This window comes from Scaptodrosophila lebanonensis, unplaced genomic scaffold (genome assembly GCF_003285725.1).
Source record: "Scaptodrosophila lebanonensis strain 11010-0011.00,11010-0021.00 unplaced genomic scaffold, SlebRS2 tig00001415-arrow-pilon, whole genome shotgun sequence".
NCBI lineage: Eukaryota > Metazoa > Arthropoda > Insecta > Diptera > Drosophilidae > Scaptodrosophila > Scaptodrosophila lebanonensis.
Window position 1 is genome coordinate 884,918 of NW_022060742.1, and position 19,638 is coordinate 904,555.

The 19,638-nt window shown below is 41.5% G+C and overlaps 8 protein-coding genes across 9 annotated transcripts; 5 read left to right on the forward strand and 3 right to left on the reverse strand.

The window, feature by feature from the left end:
* Positions 1-4,176: 4,176 nt before the first annotated feature.
* Positions 4,177-4,564, forward strand: LOC115632624. Its single transcript, XM_030529852.1, has 2 exons — positions 4,177-4,257; positions 4,328-4,564. The coding sequence occupies exons 1-2, from the start codon at positions 4,177-4,179 to the stop codon at positions 4,562-4,564; spliced, it is 318 nt and encodes a 105-aa protein (XP_030385712.1).
* A 1,771-nt stretch (positions 4,565-6,335) lies between these two features.
* Positions 6,336-6,954, reverse strand: LOC115632625 (actin cytoskeleton-regulatory complex protein PAN1). Its single transcript, XM_030529853.1, has 2 exons — positions 6,943-6,954; positions 6,336-6,878 (listed from the first exon to the last, which is right to left on the reverse strand). Exons 1-2 carry the CDS (start codon positions 6,952-6,954, stop codon positions 6,336-6,338), a joined length of 555 nt encoding a protein of 184 aa, XP_030385713.1.
* Positions 6,955-7,890: 936 nt separating this feature from the next.
* On the reverse strand, positions 7,891-8,508 carry LOC115632991. The gene is made up of 2 exons (XM_030530312.1): positions 8,195-8,508; positions 7,891-8,006 (listed from the first exon to the last, which is right to left on the reverse strand). The coding sequence occupies exons 1-2, from the start codon at positions 8,445-8,447 to the stop codon at positions 7,972-7,974; spliced, it is 288 nt and encodes a 95-aa protein (XP_030386172.1). The 5' UTR covers positions 8,448-8,508; the 3' UTR covers positions 7,891-7,971.
* Positions 8,509-8,670: 162 nt separating this feature from the next.
* Positions 8,671-8,952, reverse strand: LOC115632626. Its single transcript, XM_030529855.1, has one exon. It carries the CDS (start codon positions 8,950-8,952, stop codon positions 8,671-8,673), a length of 282 nt encoding a protein of 93 aa, XP_030385715.1.
* A 1,944-nt stretch (positions 8,953-10,896) lies between these two features.
* Positions 10,897-11,454, forward strand: LOC115632628. Its single transcript, XM_030529858.1, has 2 exons — positions 10,897-10,914; positions 10,978-11,454. The coding sequence occupies exons 1-2, from the start codon at positions 10,897-10,899 to the stop codon at positions 11,452-11,454; spliced, it is 495 nt and encodes a 164-aa protein (XP_030385718.1).
* A 624-nt stretch (positions 11,455-12,078) lies between these two features.
* On the forward strand, positions 12,079-13,622 carry LOC115632912 (trimeric intracellular cation channel type 1B.1). Of its 2 annotated transcripts, none has more exons than XM_030530201.1 (3): positions 12,079-12,478; positions 12,540-12,812; positions 12,873-13,622. In XM_030530201.1, the coding sequence occupies exons 1-3, from the start codon at positions 12,201-12,203 to the stop codon at positions 13,156-13,158; spliced, it is 837 nt and encodes a 278-aa protein (XP_030386061.1). In that variant the 5' UTR covers positions 12,079-12,200; the 3' UTR covers positions 13,159-13,622. The 2 variants fall into 2 exon arrangements, with proteins under 2 accessions (XP_030386061.1, XP_030386062.1); XM_030530202.1 differs by having other exon boundaries at positions 12,540-12,816; positions 12,873-12,992.
* A 225-nt stretch (positions 13,623-13,847) lies between these two features.
* On the forward strand, positions 13,848-14,371 carry LOC115632834. Its single transcript, XM_030530089.1, has one exon. It carries the CDS (start codon positions 13,864-13,866, stop codon positions 14,269-14,271), a length of 408 nt encoding a protein of 135 aa, XP_030385949.1. The 5' UTR covers positions 13,848-13,863; the 3' UTR covers positions 14,272-14,371.
* Positions 14,372-14,438: 67 nt separating this feature from the next.
* LOC115632833 (retinin-like) lies at positions 14,439-15,333 on the forward strand. Its single transcript, XM_030530087.1, has 2 exons — positions 14,439-14,535; positions 14,600-15,333. Exons 1-2 carry the CDS (start codon positions 14,524-14,526, stop codon positions 15,131-15,133), a joined length of 546 nt encoding a protein of 181 aa, XP_030385947.1. The 5' UTR covers positions 14,439-14,523; the 3' UTR covers positions 15,134-15,333.
* The last annotated feature ends 4,305 nt before the right edge of the window (positions 15,334-19,638 follow it).

Here is a 19,638-nt window from a genome sequence, read left to right on the forward strand (position 1 = left end):
TTTTGTAATTAAGTACAGCCTTAATTTGTTTATTCTGTTCTACTGCTGCCAATATTGAGACTATCACAGCATTAATGTCTGTTATGATTAAAATCAAAATCTGGGAGTTACATAAAATGATTGGTGGTTGTTTGTTCATAGCAACGGATCTTAAGGAGCGCAGTTTTTATACTCTGTACATGAAATGTACAAGAGTATATAAGGTTTGCGCGAGCTGAAAAATGTAACTGGCAGAAGGAGGCGTGGCAGACCCCACAAAGTATATATATTCTTGATCAGCATGACAAGACGAGTCGATTTAGCCCTGTCTGTCCGTCTGTCCGACTGTCCGTCTGTCCGTCCGTATGATCACCTAGATCTCAGAGACTATAAGAGCTAGAGACACAAAATTTTGCACAAAGATGCCTTATGTGTGTACGCTATACGAGTTTGTTTCATTTTTTTTGATTTTTCCCCCACTTCCCCCCTATGGGGGTTTTCCCGATTTTCCATTCGTATAATCGCCTATATCTTGGAGACTATAAGACCTAGGAACACAAAATTTTAGGCCAAGATGCCTTGTGTGAATACGCAAAAAATGTATATTTTGGAATTTCCCCCTCTCCCCCGCAAATGCGATTTTCTCTAAATCCCGTTTTTCTTGGAATTTCGAACTAAAATTTAGCAAATACCCCCAGTTAGTTATTATGTGTCCGTATGCCAAGTTTCACTATGATAGACCGATTTAACAAGAAGTTATATCCATAAATATATTTGCTGTTGCAGCGCTGCCCAAGCGCTGCCCAAACGCTGCCCGCGGCTGTTGTTGATGTTGCTGTTTAGTTGACTGCGAAAATGCTTATATAGACACAAATAGACGCGCATAAACATACATACACTCACATAGACGCAATTGCTTTGTATATGTGCAATTATATACCCTTTACTTGAGTTCGAATACCGAGAAAGGTAAAATCGATCAAATTTTTTTAAATTTTCTTATTTGTTTTCTGTAATTATTGTAAATATATGTACAGAGTATTTCAAAGTCGGGACACCCGACTTTAGCTTTTTTACTTGTTTAGTTCAGTGGAATAATAATTACTCACAACACCTTTACTATCTTCGGATAGCCTATAAACTCGAACTCAGCTTTGAATTAATATTTAACATTTATTAAAAACAGACAACAAAAAACAATGCATAATGACTAATAGTGAATCGCAGGAACTATGGATAGCGTGGCCGCTGCAGCTAATCCTTTAATTAGAGGCGCACCATGGAAGGAAATTTCTCTTGGTGGCAAAACAGCTGCGGTGGAAATCGGGAACACGGCTCCAGTCTCAGCAATGGATATAGGCGCTACCAAATGTGCCTGTCCATGAACCACCGACTGGCTTTGGTGTGAAACGGCCACAGGGGAGTGTTCCACCAAAATGCCGGGATGAGCGGAGACACAGGCAACGATCACCAGAGAGTACAGCAGCTGATGGAGTAAAACAGATTTAAGTTGAGTCCCAACTGTGAGAAAGAGTCGCTCCCACTTACCGCACGATGCATGTTTGAAATTGGATCTAGTCTTAGTTTGAATTTGCAACTGCGAAACTCCAGTAAGAACTCATGCCGATTCAATGTATGCCTTGTACTTATATAGCCACACTGTCAACCGATTTCGCGCTCCAAACTCATTACAAAGCTGCGATTCGATTTGCTTAATTAGCCGAAGGCCTATCGATGAATGAATGCCTACCCGTTAAAAGACATGCCCACAAAACGACATGATTTGCGAAAATGTCATTAGTCATTGGTAGAGGGATTAAGAGAATCAATGGTATACAAAAACAGCCCTAAGGCTGAGGAAACGGAAGGCTTTCAAGATTTCCCCAACCTCAGATTTTGCATATGGGCCTCAAAACTGCGCGGGTAATTGAATCGAATACATAATTCAGACATAAAAACAAAAACCACGCCAACATTATGTCTGGTAAGTAGACAGAAAAAGCCGACAGACGGTTGAGTTGCAGCCACAATACAAGTTAGGATTTACGAGCTCTTGAGATGTTGTCGAGCAGTCAGACAGAGAGACAGACCGACAGACAGACTGTGGAAGTCGCAGTCGGCGGACGAGAAGAAACATGTGTATAATTTGCTTTTTGTAATTTTCTGGGCATTTATTTTTCTCATTTCGATGCCATTGATGTTTATCTTAAGTACGTGTTACTGTCGTCCAAGCCCCCGAAAAAAAAAAATGTTGTCAAAAATTGTGGGTTAAGTGCCGTGTGGGCTCGCACAATAACCTTGACATAGGGCCCGATCCTCGAGTGTGCACTTACCGGCTCGAAAACAATGACGACCACAACTTCAGTTGCAGTTGTCGTTTAATGGCCGGCTTGGCTTGTGTCTCTGCTTCTCGTTCTTTGTCTGTGTTTGATCGGCGGCTCGATGCTGACCATGAATCATTTAACGTGATCTGCACCGATGTTGCAACGCAGCTCAAATTTGAATGCTACAGTTATAATTTATTTCGGTTTCTTCATGCCTTTATAATGATGCATGCTCTGGCAGTGTACTACTTATATTGTACATACATATATGGGTTGGATATTCTGGCACATAACTGGGTCAGCAGTGGCTTATGTTGCACAATTTTTATGTTCCTGGACTTGAATCATAATTGCAACTGCTTCTTACAAGTATATGTACGAGCACGAGTACGAGTACGAGTAGCCTAGAAATTGTCTGGTCACATTCTATACGTCTCTCGTAATGTTAGGTCACCAATACCAGAACACTTACACGTACCCATTAGATCCACTTGCATTACGTTATATAGCATTGTAGTCGACAGACACTCGATTGTCGATTGTCTGTGCATCAGACAAAACTCATTTACGCAGATATTGACGCACACGCACATAACGAAATTTCATAACACAGTCGTTGCAACTCAATTACCAATTGAAACGTTGCAAAATGCCAAGACGATGGCAAGACTAATACTAATACGTATACTCTCAAATGCCACATAACCCATGACAATGACAGAGTGACGAAGCGTCGATGTACGAGTACGAAGATGCAGCCAGCATAAATAATAATGAAGAACGGATGCGCGCTCCCAGTCACCACTTGGCCCACACACAGCCATTTGCGTAAATAACTATAAAAAATTCAATTACGAGGGCTGTTCGATAAGTCGTAACTAGCTTTATCAGTTTCAACGATCTTTCCACAAACTGTTCTTAAAGTTATTTCGTAATTAAAAGTTATACTATATATCTATTTGATATTGGATTCATCAACATTTCTTATATTCTAAGTAATCGAAACAAAATCGAGTGGACCAAACATAGCACTTCATGGCGCAATTTACAATAACTTAAGAAATGGCTGTTGAAGTTCTTAAAGAATTTACGATTCTTGAGTTAACGTGAATACTTGTAATTGAGATGATCCATGATCCAATATTAAAGATGTCTAGAAGTCGATTTTGCTAAGAGAGATGTAACTTCCTTTTCAAATAAAAACCAAGTTCACAATATGGGTTCACGGGATCACACGGGGTCACAATAGTTGGCATGATCCATGATCCAATCTTTGAAATATCATCAGGAAATCATATTTTTTTAATGGCATTAAAGATGTCTAGAAATTGCATTTTGCTAAACAAATATGTAACTTCCGATTCCTAAGTTTATGTGGATAATTGATCAATCTTTGAAATAGAAAGCCTCATTTTTAGCAAGCATTAAAGACATCTTTAAAATTGCAAATTGCATTTTGTTATGAAAAATGTAAAATCCTTTTGGAATAAAAACGAATCACTCCAACATTGCGTGTTTCTATTTCCTTAAAATACTTCTTGAACCACCCCCGTCCATATCACGTGCTTTTGGTTTGAGTGAAAAAAAGTAGCTGAGGAAAGCTAAAAATAAAACGAACTTACTTCCTACCAGGCACGCAAACTCATGGCTCCACAAGCCTAGGTCAGTTAACGAACTTTTCGGCGAGCCAATTGCGTTTTTTTTTCCCCTCAAACTTGACATTGCTAGACAATCGTTGCGAACCAGTTGTTGAGTCCATTTTAAGTGCACACTTAGGCTTTTAGCGAAATATGTGTATAATAATGAATACTTGAGCTGATGCCTCCGGCCAAATGGCAGACAAAGTTAATCAGCTATAAAAGCGCCCATCGCAATGGCAAATCATCAACAGTTGCAATCGATTCACAATTCAAAGCAAATTGCCGAAATCAACTCAAACAAAATGTTCAAGCTCGTAAGTGAAACAGGATGAGGACTATACACAAAGGATACTCATAAACTTATATCTGATGGCTACATTTTAGGTTGCCTTCTTTGCCATCCTTGCCGTCGCCGCTGCTGCTCCAGGCCTCATCGCCACCAAGGTGGTGCAGCCCGTTGTGGTGCAGAAAGTGGTGCCGGTCGTACCCGTGGTAAAGACTGTGGCTGTGACTCCCGTTGTCAAAACTGTCGTCTCTCCCCTCGTCCACGTACACTCCGTCCCAGTGGTTAAGACCGCCTACGCCAGCTCTCCCCTCATCTACTCCCACATCCACAAGTGAATCTTTTGAGAACATGTTGCGCAATGCTTAAGGAACATTTTTGAAACATTTAAAGCATTTAATAAAAACGAAACCAAGTTTGTTGTTGAAAAGAATTGTTGAGCATTTTCATTTTGAATTTTTCTCCATTTGTGTGGATAATTGGATAACAGGCTTGCCACGAATACAAGTACAAACGCAAAAGTGTGTTGTGTGTTGTGTGTGTTGAGTCGAGCCTGCACATTACGAAAGTTTGCGGAATTTGATTCCCCCAATCAGATATTATAGAGCATAATCGCAGGATTGAGTGAACATGTACAGATATCCTTTCTATTTTTCTAAGCAAACATATCATCAAACGTTTTCAGTCAGCTTCACGTAACCAAAACATTAGATGATTGCGTGTCTCGAAACAAAATCAGGAGAAAGTGCGGCAAAATCGGCTAAGCTGTAAGATAGGATTACTTTACTTAAAGGTTGCCTTTAAATCTTCGTGAATACTTGTATTTAAGGAAAATGCACCAAGCTTCCGAAGTATTTTATAAATGTACTAAATATAAACTATGCATATATAAATTTTAAATACTTTAGTGTATACACGGGTATTTAAATGGTTAAGATTTGCATATACAAGTATACCATGAGGAAATTAAACAAGAGAGAACGCTACAGTCGAGCAAGCCCGACAGTGTAATACCCTGTACCCAGGTAAACTTCCGTCACTGAGTTATATGCGCCCATAGCAGCAGCAAAAAGAGGAAGAAGAAGAGCGAACTTGTTGCTGCAGTTTGGGGGGGTTGTACTGGCGAGAATTTGTTTCGCTAATAACTTTTCTTAGAATTGATCGAATTGAATTTGAATTTGAATTTTGAACAACAGTAGACAATTATATATAAATTATGTGTGCAAAGTTTGGTTTAGATAGCATTTGAAATGTGGACGCTATTGACGAAATTCTGTAGCGGGGGAAGGGGGGGAAAATTCCAAAAAATAAAATAAACTCGTCCTTACTCGGACCTAGGAGAATCTGGATGCCAACTTTGGTTATTCTAGCTTTTATAGTTTCTGAGATCCTCGCGTTCATCCAGACGGACGGACAGACGGACAGACGGACGGACAGACGGACGGACAGACGGACGGACAGACGGACGGACATGTCTAGATCGATTTCTCTCGTCATGCTGATCAAGAATATATATACTTTATGGGGTCGGAGATGCTTCCTTCTGTATGTTACATACTTTGCACAAACCTAATATACCCTGTTCACCCTACGGGTACAGGGTATAAAAACTGGGTTCGTACCACACAAATACCATGTAAGTAATATTGTTGTATTATATACTAAAACAAAAGTAAATATATTCATATATTGATATGATAGGCTACGAGTATATCTGTAATTATAGACATCTCCTTTCGAATTAATGTCGTCGTTCGGGTTACATATATAACGTCCACCCTTCTTCAGTCTACATAGGTGTTACAAGCTTGCATACCAAAAACACTATACCCTTACACTTTTAAATGGAAGTTTTAAAACATGTGCAATATATTAAACTAGAAAAGGACTGATGGATTAGAAAATGAAATTTACATTTCACTAAAAACAGAAACTCATGTTGTTTTTTTATGGCCACCAACCTCAGGTATTGCCGGAATTAAGGGAGCGCTTTACTATTTTATCCCAAAATGTTGAAAACATAAAAACTACATGTTTAGAAAAAATAAGCTTCATATATAACAATTTGTTTATTTCCACTCGACATAGGCTTAACAACAAATAACCGCTTTAATGGTGGTGATGGTAGACATGGGCGAGAGGAGCGGCGGCAATAGTTTTCACAACTGGCACCACAGGGGCAGCAATAGCGACTGTCTTCAGGACGGGCGTGACGATGGCCTTCTGGTGGATCTGAACATGGCTCTGGTGCGAGACGGCAACGGGAGCGATGTGCTTGACGACTGGCGCGGGTGCCACATAGGTGTGATGATGAACCACAGGAGTCACAGTTTTAACAACAGGCACCACTGGCGCAATCGTCTTGACTACAGGCACCACTGGAGCGATAGTCTTGACTACGGGCACCACTGGAGCGATAGTCTTGACTACGGGCACCACTGGAGCGATTGTCTTGACTACGGGCACCACTGGAGCGATTGTCTTGACTACGGGCACCACTGGAGCCACATGCTTGACGACTGGTGTAAGCACCGCCTTGCTATGATACTGAGTGATTGTCTGATGAGAAGTGGCCAATGGAGCTGCTACCACATGCTGCTGAACAAAGCCGGGTGCGGCGGCGGCAAGGGTGGCAAAGGCGCAGATAGCGATCTGAAGTTTTAGTTGAAGATATAACTCCTTTGATTAGGTGCTAATTTGTGTTCAGACTACTTACGAAACGGAACATTTCGAATAGGTTGGGTTTGTTTGCTTTGCTGTTGCTACTATTTGCAGTGAAGCCAAGTGACTGTTGCTGCTTTGCCACCAACGCAATCAATATATAGCGAAAATTTTTGCAAATCGTCCTTGAAGATATATTTTAGATAACCAACGCCTGCTGGCGCGGATAATATCGCTACATTTTCACAAATCAAACGCGAAGGGCAGCATTGAACTTGAACTTGTGCCAAGCCACAGAAACTACAAACTGGCCAGTCAGCAAACTGGCCGGCACTGACACCAGATACTGGTAGTGCTATTTACCAACAACAGCTGGTGGCATTAGATGCCGAACTAAATGCACGGTCATTAGAAAAATAATTGTGTATTTAGAAAAGCGTGTGCGTGAAAAAAGGCTTGACAATAGGCCGACAGAGATTGATAGTACAATCAGCTAAATACACTTCATGAAAAAATCACTTAAACAAACAACCAACCTTCGACGGTCAAAGTCGTGTTGAGTGCGCGGCGACAACAGTGTCTCGGATACTTAGATACTTGGGCCGCATTGGCATTGCCGCCCAAGGCTGACAGAATCCACAGTGGTGGATGAGAAGATCAAGAGAAGATGAAATTAAACTCGTAATAAATATGTAAGCGCAATCGTTGAATTTGTGTATTATAGTAAATTCCATAACGTTTCTACTGTCGATTTCAAACCAAATCGATTTGACTTAGTTTCCCGATGATCAATTTTCTCCAATTGATTTTAGAACCAATTCAGTTCCTTAAAAATCAAGTTCGTCTAATGAAATGGAACTTAAAATATAAAAACTTATTGAGTTTATATATATTTCTTATTTGAGCGAGAAAGGTATACAAATTTGAAAAGGCAGCACATATTTTGCTGCATTTAGATATAGTTGAAGATATTCGTTTTCTTTTTATTCGATTCTAGACCACTGTGCACAGCGCAAACAAATCATGTATAAAAAACGAAGCCGACACACTTAATCGAGCGCAGTTGCCAGCCGGAGTCGTTCCCTCACAGGCGGCAGCGCTTCGATAGGTAAGGATTCCCTGAAAAGTGTAATGAAAAGCACTTTAGTGTGTGTGACGGACGGCAACGAAGGATACAAGAAATTTTTAATTAAATACAACGAGGTTCTACTAGATATAAAATGGCAACGGATTGTCATCCTCCGAGTCAAAAAAGTCCGGTAGAAACTCTAGAGGGGGAACGGGGAGGGAGCGTGTGCTGAAATTACCATTTGTGGTGTTCTCCGAATCGTAATCCTCTGTGGAGCTCAAAGACGATACGGGTTTCTCCTTTGGCGGCGCAAATTCGATGCCAATCACTTGCCGCACAACCAGTTCCGGTTTGGAAAACTGTTCGCGCCACGCCTCATTCCAATTCTCATAGAATTCAAGTGGGAGGTTCGCATTATCTCTCAAAGTTAAAAATTTTATGGCCGTCATGGGAGTCGGCATGAGTAGTCCCTTTGCTGAACCGAGTGCCATTGTAGTTTTCTCAAATATAAGACTTTTTTTTTATTTTCTGTAATGCAGTTAGTCGCACAAACTTTTTCTGAAGTAACACTTTGACAAATACTTAGAAAGAGGAAGATGATATTTAAGGCAAAGCCTACTTCACATCATTTGCCCCAAAAGAGTAAACAGCGCGTATGCTTTAATTTAAAATTAGTCTGATTTACTAGAATTTGGCCTCACACATTAACTAAGCCTAGTGGTGCACATAAACCGGACTTAGGTTGAGAAACTCGTAACCACTGACATCTACATCCACACGCTGTTGCGCCGGATGGGTGTGAAATGTGCGATTCACATTCGTGGGCTCCACATAGCCCAGAGAACGTCCCATGGGCGCAATTACGAAACGTGTGCGGGTTTGCGATGAGCCCTGATAGGACACCACCGAAGGTGCCGAATCAATCAGGAGCTTCGGTAAACTTGGCCTGCACAGAGCTGATGGGTTCAGCAGCAGAAAGAGCAGCAGATGTTGCATAAATTTTAGCTGCAAGGCATTTCGATTAGCAATGAAATCAAGTCAATAGCGCCGCACTCACCAAATGCCGCATAATGGCCCAAATTATGATGATTAGCGTCAATAGTTAGTATATGTATATATTTCTATAAACGAGTACGTATGCTAATGTGGGCGTTTGAGCCGCGCGACTGCCAAATCGGCCAGACAACGAAGCGAGCGGCAATCAAAGTCGAACTGAAGTGCTTTATGCTTTTTTCTACCATGAAGTCATAGTGGAGCAATTGTTGTTTATGTCAGTGGCGTGGCTTTCTGGGGTCCACATACCTGCGTGTGAACAATAGGCCGAAGCATAGCCCCCCTTCGCAGCACTGTCTGGGCTCGTAACGCGATTATCTGGCAATTGTGGGAGTGTCTCAACTTGTGGCCATTTTAGCAACAAGAAACATACTCAAAACGAAAAATATAAATAACTACACAATATACCCGTAAATGTATAGACGTATACAGCAAAAATAAATGGTAATAACAACAACAACCACATCCGCGCGACGTCTGCGCAATCCATTGAAGGTTGAGCAGCCACCGCCACAACCACCAAGCAACACCGCCAGCCACCGCTGCCACCACAAAAATCAACAGTCACCAGTATCTCTGGCTTATTTGTTTTCAATACTCTACCGTCTGAAAAGGGTGTTGCTAGTCGAAGGTTCTATACGTTCATAAGTTTCAAATATACATACAAGTACTTATAGAGATACAAAATAACAATAAAAAGTCACCTTTTCTTGAAATACCACAAAATAGACATTCATTAGTCTATTTTGCCGCACTTATTCAGAAGAGACTTCCATTTAATGGCCGAATATCACAGGAATACCTACTATACCTTCATTAAGTTCATGATTAACTCTATGAAATCTTTCCAATTTTAAGTATGGTCTTTAACATAAAAATACGTGAAAAGATTTTATCATTTTCCTCATCTGGCTGCATTCAAATATATAGCCTATTTTTTATATAATTTATTTATAATTACATAATCTAACGCCATGGTTCGTTCATTTATGATAGTGATGCTCTACCTAAGCAAAATATGTAAAATTTAAAAAGATGCTGGGGTTTAAATGGCGAATAAAATGGTGAATAATACGGTCACACTAGAATACAATCAACCAAAGATGGCACAGTCAATTAGTTAAACAATCGATATTCCGTTTCGGTATTTTCTGTTCTAATTCAAATCAAATATTTTATCTAGCGGAATTTGCCTGAATGCCTCAGTTCCTCTAGCTATTAGCATTGTCATTCGGAGTTAATTTTGAGTTACAATCTAAAATCTACCGGAATTACCGATTGGCTTATCGATCAACTGTGGTTCCAATTCACTTAAATATACTGCATCAAAACTCAAAAACTTAAAAATAGAAGAGGTACAAGTTACAGTTCCAAAAAAGGGCATTTGAACGTCGGCGTTCGAAAATTCCAATATTTCTATCTGTGTTTTCGCTTCTCCATTTTCGCAGACTCCGCCAGACCAGTAGCCAGCCAGTCAGGGCAGGCATTACCCACAAACCAGCATGCCAAGTGATTAGCCAGCGGCGCAATAATTGAAACTTTGAGTGCGCATGAAACCTTAAGTACGCAACTCGAAGCTGCCAGCCTGACGTTTTTTAGCATTTCGGCTACTTGATTGATTAATTTACAATGTGTGCGCACCTTAAGTACTCGTATACTGTACAAAGGTAACATTTATTTAATATTCAATTAATCTTGCATTTACTGTTGCCCCTTGCCAGTTGCCAGTTGCCCGCTTAAAGGCCCAACACTGACCTTAGTGGATGTTTAATGTAGTTGTCAATGGTCATGGTGCTCCAAACGCATTTCTACTACACATATAAATGGACGAAGCACGCCGTTAACGGTATTTAGTTTCTAAAGAAGCCACTCGAGGGGCACAACACCATGAATACTGACTGTATGGTAAGCTATTGTGCAATATGAAACCAACTAATAAGCTATATCCGACACTTTACACCCCCACAGCTCACAATTCTGTCAGCTCTACTGCTCCTTAACAGACTCGAGCATACTCAGGCAGGCGTTATTTTGCACAATGGGGGCAGTGCCGTGTCTCATCAAAGCTTCACACGACTCTCACATGCACCGGCCTCATCTGCAGCGCAAGTAATACTGCCGTCCCCCGCCAAATTAATCCAGACGACCGTTCCGGCCAAGTTTACATTGCCACAGGCCTCCTCCAATCTGATTCTGCCGCATCAGACTGAAATTGTGGCTGACACGCCCACACCTCGCATTCTCAGCACTGGCAAGCGAACCATCTTCGAGCCAGAAGTCGGCAAATTCAAAGATTCTAGGACGCTGCTAAGCTACACGCCAGCACACCTCACCTATGCTGCCAAACCCGTGGTGCACCAAGTGTTGCCCCAACCCAAACCAGTGAGGAACATTAGCTACGCCTCGCTCTTACCCGGACCTCGCAGCCTTAGCTATAGTCAGTAGACTATAAGCCAGTAACTCGATTTGAACTCTAGTCTACAATAAACCCACAGGGATCACAGGAAGTCCTACAGCAGATACACTCTCGACGAACTCGGGGTTGATTCGATAAGTCCATTCAAACCTATGAAATGTAAATGAACTACTTTAATTTCTCATTTCAATAGACTTCTGTGTAAGATCTCTTGATGTTCATCTTCAATTCTTCTTCATGTGCAATTTTCTAAGAATTGCGTAGATCAAATATGCGGTTTCTATTATTTAAGAATGTCTGCTATCAAGGAATGTTGGATTGTTAAGACAATGAGAACTTGGCCTTTATGGACCAAAAAGAAAATATTGGTGATCACAATCAAAAAGAATCAATTTTTTAAACAATTTTTACATCATCGCATCGATATTTGAAATGGTTTTTGGAATTAAAAAGCTATATTGGCATAGAAGATTTGATCACACTGCTCGTTATATATAGATCAAGCAAGATATGATATAAATTATAAGAGTTATAGTGTGCTTCGTTTGAGAAACATTTCCAATATTTTAAAATATTTTTGTGTATGTAAATTTTGTTTCCCTTTTTAGCCAAAGACTTAATTTTAACGTTTTAAACTTAGTCAAAAATTCAAAAAAAGTGCCAAAATTCGTAGTGGTAGATCCCTCAATATATTTTGAGTTATTTTCGGACTGCTTTTGGAGCCAGCACTCTCTGTGCTGAAAGAGATAGAGAGAGAGAGAAGGCAAAGTAGGACATGATGAACACGCATCTGATTCTAAAACATTTTCCCAACCACATACTTTTCCGCCTGCTGCACTATTCACTAATTGCGGCACAATTGCGCGACGAGGTGGGCAGTGAAGTGGCGTCCATTAAGCCACGCTATGCCCAAGAATGGCAACCTTTTTCCCTCTGGCTCATTAACATGTTGCTGGCCTATGCCGGCGATATCATAGCGAACATTATGTTGGGCACCCTGCCCCTAGAGCCGCTGTGCTCCGGCCACGATGTGCTCTTCTGCACGCTCACCTGGTGAGAAGTGCGGCGATGGATCTGACTCTCTAACAACAATTGTATCGGTGTTTCTTTCTAGGTACGTCATCTTCTACTGCCCCTTTAATCTGGGCTATGCGCTAGCACGTACGGCTACTTTTCGGATTCTGGCAACGACCATAACGGCCATCAGTCAAGTGCTGCTCATTGACAAGGGTGTTAATATGGCGGGCCGGGTCTACGACAATGCTGTGGTGCCCATGATTGTGATTGGCACTGTCATGGGCAGTGGTGCGGAGTTGCTTAAGCCAGTGGCATCGATTCTCATTAACAAATGCCAGCACAACAATGCGGCTTACGTCAAACTGACTACGTGAGTGAGTCCCATTCCTTGCATTCCTAATGACCCCCATTGTTGCGTGTCTATCCGTAGAAACTCCAAGCTGGCCCTGTGCATTTCTGGGCTGTATGCGCTCCAAGTAAATCGGAGTAATTTACTGCTCGGCCTCACACATCATCAGCTGCAAATCTATTTGCTGATCATACTCATGACGTTCAAATACATGTCGCTGGCCTATCGAATGGATCACATGATCTGGTTAATAGAGGCGAGACTGCGTTATGCACTTTTCGGCGGCTTCTATTCAGACTTGAGCAAATTTTTTAAACGACCACCTCTCGACAGACGGTCAAGAAGATCGTTTTCAAAGTTTGATTAAAGCTGAATAGAAGCGGCGCCGATATATTGACAGAAGTGCACCCTTCACTGGAGCACTAGGCCGACTGATGTTTTCTTGCCTGATCAAGCATCGTTAGGCTAATAGGCGGCTTGTAACTTAACCCAGCAAGAGCTCAAAAGATGTGTTGCATGACTTGACCGCACCCCAGGGATTGTCAGCGCTCAGGCTCAGGTTACATAAGAATGCACCGCGTGCGACACTAAGTGGCTTACCAGAGTGAGGAGACACAAACGAGGTCCGAAGGAACGGGTTAACAAATGTTGAAGTTGCAAGTGTTGTTGTACAAAATGGCACGAAAATAATGTGAGAACTTTCGATGAAGAAGTGCGGGATAAGGAATACAATAAGGAACTTAAGCTCGAAATTTAATTTAATTTCACTTCGTGATTTTTTTTAATATGGATGAATTATTTATTTTACTGAAATACATAAATGTAGCAAAACTCTGCTAGACTCATTTCTTAGCTTTAGATTTTCCATATAAGCATATAAGCACTAATCGACACCACACTATGTGCTACATTTTTCGACACTACATGGTCTCCTGTTGATTTTCAAATATCAAAGTATCAAAAGTTTCACATTTTTCAAACATACTGTTTGTTTGGCAATTTGAAAACGTCAGAGCATCTGTCACATCCTTCAGCTGTTCATACATAAATAGAATTCGTGTCGATTTGAAAAATGTCGAATAATCAACAACCACCTATTGGTGGTAAAAGCAAAAGCGCGAAGCTTAAAAAGTGGATACGCTGCTGTCCCAAGGACTTTGAGAAAGATGTGCCCAAGCCGCCGGCCGTTAGATCGCAGAGCTGGCCCAGATACCAGCGACCGGTGCAATGCAAGCCAATAGAGCGGCCACCAAAAGTGAAGCCACCGCCTGAGCAACCAGTCGAATGTGTAAGATCAAAATCGTATCGCTCGTATGAGGAAAAACATGCGTATATGGAGCAAGAGGTGGTGCCCGTTCTAATGGAGGGCTTATTGGCTTTGGCACGCGATCAGCCAAGAGATCCCATAAGCTATCTGGAAACCTTCTGGGTACGGGGGCAGCACAAGTGTGACATTCAACTACCGCAGAATCTTCTATAGTCGAATTCATTCAGTTTCCATTTCTATATTATAAATTTCAAATTGTCGTTCAAGATGCGCATCAGTAAATGTTCTAGTATATTATTCAGATATCAGTCAATCAGCGATGCATTTCTTGGGTCAGCCAAGCGCAAACGGGGCGCTATAAAAGCGGGCCACGGAGCAAGATCGAACAACAGTCAGACGCCAGAGTTGACAAAGTCACCTTAACCCAGTCTTCCAGCAAGTATAACGTAAAAAGCATCATCAGCCATGTTTAAGCTGGTATGTAGATTAGATAATGCACTTATTGTTCGTCCTAATAGCTACTTGCTTTTATTAACTACAGTGCCTGCCTCTGTGTGCAATTGTTCTTATCCTTGCTGGTGCTACCGGCGCAGCTACTCTGGACTGGCCAGCGAATTTAGTCGCCGTAGGCCCAGGAAAATCATCGCAAGCACTGCCTGTGGCCATTTCCGAGGAGTCGGCTGAGGCCTTGGAGGCCAGCTCGAATGGCGTATCTGAGGAGGACGATCTATCCGAGTCTTCTAGCGGCAGTAGCCGCGATGGCAGCTCAAATGCCGCCGATTCGCGCATAGTCTCCGCCGTACCTGTCTCGTTGCCCTTGCCACTTATTGTGGCCGCACGCTCAGGTTTGCGCACCGTCCTCACCATCCAAGAGCCCACAGTAGCTAGAGTTGGCGAGGTGGTCCAGCATGTGCCCACGGCTGTGTCGCATCAAAGCCAGACTGTTGTGCACGACCACAAGCGTGTGGTCACTCCAATTGTGGCTCCCGCTGTACGTACCACACAGCAGGTGCGTCAACAGCAGCCATTGCTTTGGTCCATCAACGAACCCCGAGTTGTCGTCTTGAGAAACTAAGCGTTAAGGCAGGCAGCAACACGATGATGAAACCAAAGAGAAAATTATGCCAAATTCGTACGCTTCTGTTTTCAAGCTAACAAATACTTAGTCTCTTTCCTGCCATTTCTTCTGCCATACTACAAACTACAATTGTAATTGATCTTTCGTACTCTCTTCTCTGTAGCTCGCTTTTTTTGGAATAAAGAATCTGCATCAAATCGGTTTTATTTTTGTACTTTTATTAAAGAAGTCATCGGAATGAGCGGCGAATTAAGTAGTAAGCCATACTATTATGAATGTCCATTCTTCTGTCATACTATCATCCTTTATTTTTCTTAGTATCTTCTATGTTGATCGCTGTTTTTTACTTCAGTGTGGTTTTATATTTTTTTAGTTGAAGAAGCTGTCAAATAGTTTATAAATTCACGCTTAAATGGCACTTCTTACATCTAACCATTTGGTGAAACATCTCTTCAGCTTCTATAAAGCTGTTTGACTTACGAAATCAGAGTTTTAGAAGAGAGCCAAACATTTCAAAATATATTCCGATACGTTATGACGCCATGCGTCTCATCAAAGCTCACTCACTCTTCTAAACTATCAGACAATTGGCTGAAGGCAGTAGTGTGGGCGTTCATGACAGACATGGAGGTTGCTGATCCCATAGGACTTCCCACAGGAAATCAATAAAGTAAACAAGCCGGCCTCCATTGTTGCCGCTATAACAATAAATAACACAAATGTGCGCAATCAGCGCCCATGATCAGAGGCATGGGCAGGATTAAGGCTAGAAAAGAGCCAACATAATATGTGGCAATTGTAACGCCCAAGTGACGGTCAAAGAATTGCACTTGGCCGTCTCTTGTTCAGGGCCAAGAAAAGGGAGCCGCGATTAGAACGTTCTGCGGCACCTATAAAAGCCCTAGACGCTGGCTGTGGTGCACGCAGTCCAAGATCCAACGAAGTTTAGTGAACAGTGCACAGCATGTTGCAGCAATTGGTATGTGGAGTGCACTGCGATTTTATTTTTAGATATAACTAGTAGCCTCTGCTTGCCAGACATTCCTCACCTTTTTGGTTTGCCTGTCGTGGAGCTGTACAGCCGAGGTGCAGCTTTATCATCATCCCCTCTTCCGAGCCTCAATGCTTACTGTACACGAGCCAGCATTGACAAAACTGGGTGATCTGGTGGAGCATGTGCCCACGGCTGTATCTCATCAGAGTTCCACCATTGTGCACAGCAGTGCTCCACGCGTCTCGCCCCTCCTGGCGCCAGCAGTTCGCAGTTACTCAACGGCAGCACTAGAGCTCCATCCTCTGACACCGGCAGCTGCTTATGTGCATCAACATGCTGCTCGCGCTTATCCGGCCTGGAGCTATCGCAGCACTCCTCTCCTCTATGCCACACAATTCTACAGAAAATGAGCAAGGCTGAGGCAAAGGACAATGGCCCGATTTGCAGAAACATAGCGCATCACTCTAACTGCTGCTTACTATATTGCTTATTGCTTTATTGGTGTTGCTTTTTAGGTTTGACAATAAACGAAAATTCAAAAACACAGACCAACCCATGACCACGCTCGCACACCTACGCTGGTTGTTTGTCTACGCATCTCATAGATTTCACGCTCGTCTGGCGGCAAATCTACGCACAAATCTCATGCCTCGCATCATCCATTCTTTATTTTTGGCCTTGCATGCGCCGAAGCCGAAGCCAATTAGATGTCACAGCATTTCGCGCAACGCTGAATTGCTGATTGAAGTGTCAGCGACGCCGACTGCTGCTGCCGACTGCTCCTGCCACTGACGTCATACATACTTCCATCTACGAGCAGCGCTACACATGCAAAAACATCAGCATCAACATCAACAACAACAACAGCAACAATAGAAAACAAATCAGGGCACAACGTTGCATCCATACGCATACGCCAACGCATACGCAGACGTAAACAAACGTAAAACACGTATTGCAGGCCGCAACACAGATGAACCCTGGGCCCCGCAAGGACCACATACAAACAAACAACCTCTCCTGCTCTATTGCTGCTCGTCAGCGAAAAGTAAATGACCGGTCCATAATAGCCATTCTATGTGCGTTCACCCAACGTTCCGCGAATTTCAAAATACGTTCAATGTTTTGGGTGCAGCATATAGCCAGGGCTGAAAATATGGCATCATTTTTATACCCGTAGCATATAAAATGAACTAACAAAATATTTTCAGATTTACATTTCGAGGAGGTCTATCCAATGTTGACATGGCCCATTTCATTTTTCAATTCAAACCTATGTTGTGCTATCTAAGGCCTGCACAGCTCAATGAGCTAGCAGGAATCCCACAATAAGAGTTTGTTCCTGGCCAGGCACTCGGTTCGAATCACTTCGGAACCATAATAACAGAAGCATGATTGACAAAATTTCAAGGTTATCATAAAATTTAATAATTGTCCTACCTAGAACAGATCTTAAATAAACATTAAAGATTTAAAATAAAAAAACATATGCTTCTATCTACCAAATATTTCTAACTTACCCTATCTATATATCCCATCTTTCTTATCTATATATCAATCGCATCCATCTATCTGTGCTATCTATCTAGGAGCTATGTAGGATCTAACCATACTCGTATGTAGGAATATCGGTGGTTTAACGAGGTACTCAATGGTAAATTTTTAGTTTTTACAGAGCAAAGGAATTTAACATTTTAGTTATACATATAGAAGATAATCCTTAACTTACTTACAGGTAAGAGTACAAGTACAGAACGGTTCAACGTGTTAAGATTTTAGTGATATGTTTAAAACAATATTTTCACACAATGCCAGAAACTTCTTCTAAAATTAACCACCTTTAATAAGTATGGAGGAAATTATTTTAAAGGAAAACTGACAATTTTTCCTTACCTCCTATAGTATTTGAAAAATGTAACTGTTTAGCAGCCCTGGTCTGAAGACAACAATGAGAAGCACCTGAGCAATTGTCAGCCAATTGAGAAAAGAAATTAGGGAACGAGATGTCCATCTGCGACAGCCAATAATGGGCGTTGAAAAAAGTTTCAAATAACACAATGAAATGAGCCGCACACATTGAAAAGCCATAGACACGCTTATTATGAGATTTATGAGACAAACCTTGAACTCGAAAAGGACAACTCAGCGAGCAGGGAAGGAGCAGCAGCAGCAGCAATCAAAGCGAGCAGATGTTTTACTAAAGCCCCCAGCAGCTGGAGACAAACGAGCCCTTCACCCTCTGGTACATTGTGTGAAAAGTTATGCAATTCTCTTTGGCAGGTACACTTATAGGTGCTAATGAACTGAACGATTTACACACGAACCGCAAACAATAGTCGAATAAAATTACGCAGTTGCATCCTGGACGACAGGGCTCTGTGGCAAAGACAAGAACGAGAACCTGGGGATTTGGTTATAGTTTCATCTAAGGACAGTGTTGTTGTATGCAAATTATATAAAATTCAATGCACCCTCCTTAAAGGTCAAAGTATCAAGGTAACCAAGAGGAGGAAGACAGCTTATTCGACTTGCAATATGCGGATATCGATTGCAAGTTCATGTTGTTGTTTCTTCAACTCCCTAACTTATCTACCTCTCTCTCTGGATGGCTGTCAAGTGCAGCATTTAACAATTATGCAACCCACAACAAGCGCTTTGTAGTGGAAACCATGGCAGCAGCCACAGGAGGCTGTATTACTACTAGCCGCTCGATGGCGCCTTTCATTTTAAAGACGTAGCCTAAAAGTCTGCAACGATAAATTCTATAAAGCTACTCCACTAACTTATTAAGCACACTGAAGCCACATTTCAGTATTTGCAATTTTTTGCAATTTTTAAGCTGAAATGAATGCTAAATTTGATATTTTAATTATTTTTACTGATTTGCTCTTTTCCCAGTATTTGTTATATAATTTAGTTTCTAATCGGAATATGTATATTTTATTAACATCATTTTGATTAGACTTTTTATTTAAAGTGAATTACTTGTATTATATATTTTTTGATGTTATTTGTTTTAAATACGCGTTTACTTTGCTTCAGCTATGATTTAAGATACAGAGTATTGGCGTAAATCGTCTAGACCAGCCCTGAATGAACTTAACTCAGTAGTGACTATTTGTCCTTGCTTTAATCACCTAATGGTCAATATATCAGAATGATATTTAATATTAAATTACACAAAATGTAATGAAATCATTTTTTTCTCAACTTAAATTAAAAAGGGGGAATAAAAAAAAATTATGCTGTAATTTTAAATCGTATTTTTCCGATAAAGCGTTAGCTATTATTATTTTCTCCATCTATTATTTTCTCATTTACTTGCCTTTATGGTTAGCAGCGAACCTGTTTCGACCCAGTGTGCAAGGGTTCATTGCATTTATAGTGCAGGACTCACCCCCGATACTGTAATTGGCCACAATTTGCCCAGCAGGGGAGGATGGCCTGGGAAGTCAGCTTACCGCTGCGTGTAATCAGTTTGTTTATCAGCGAAAGACGCCATTGAGTT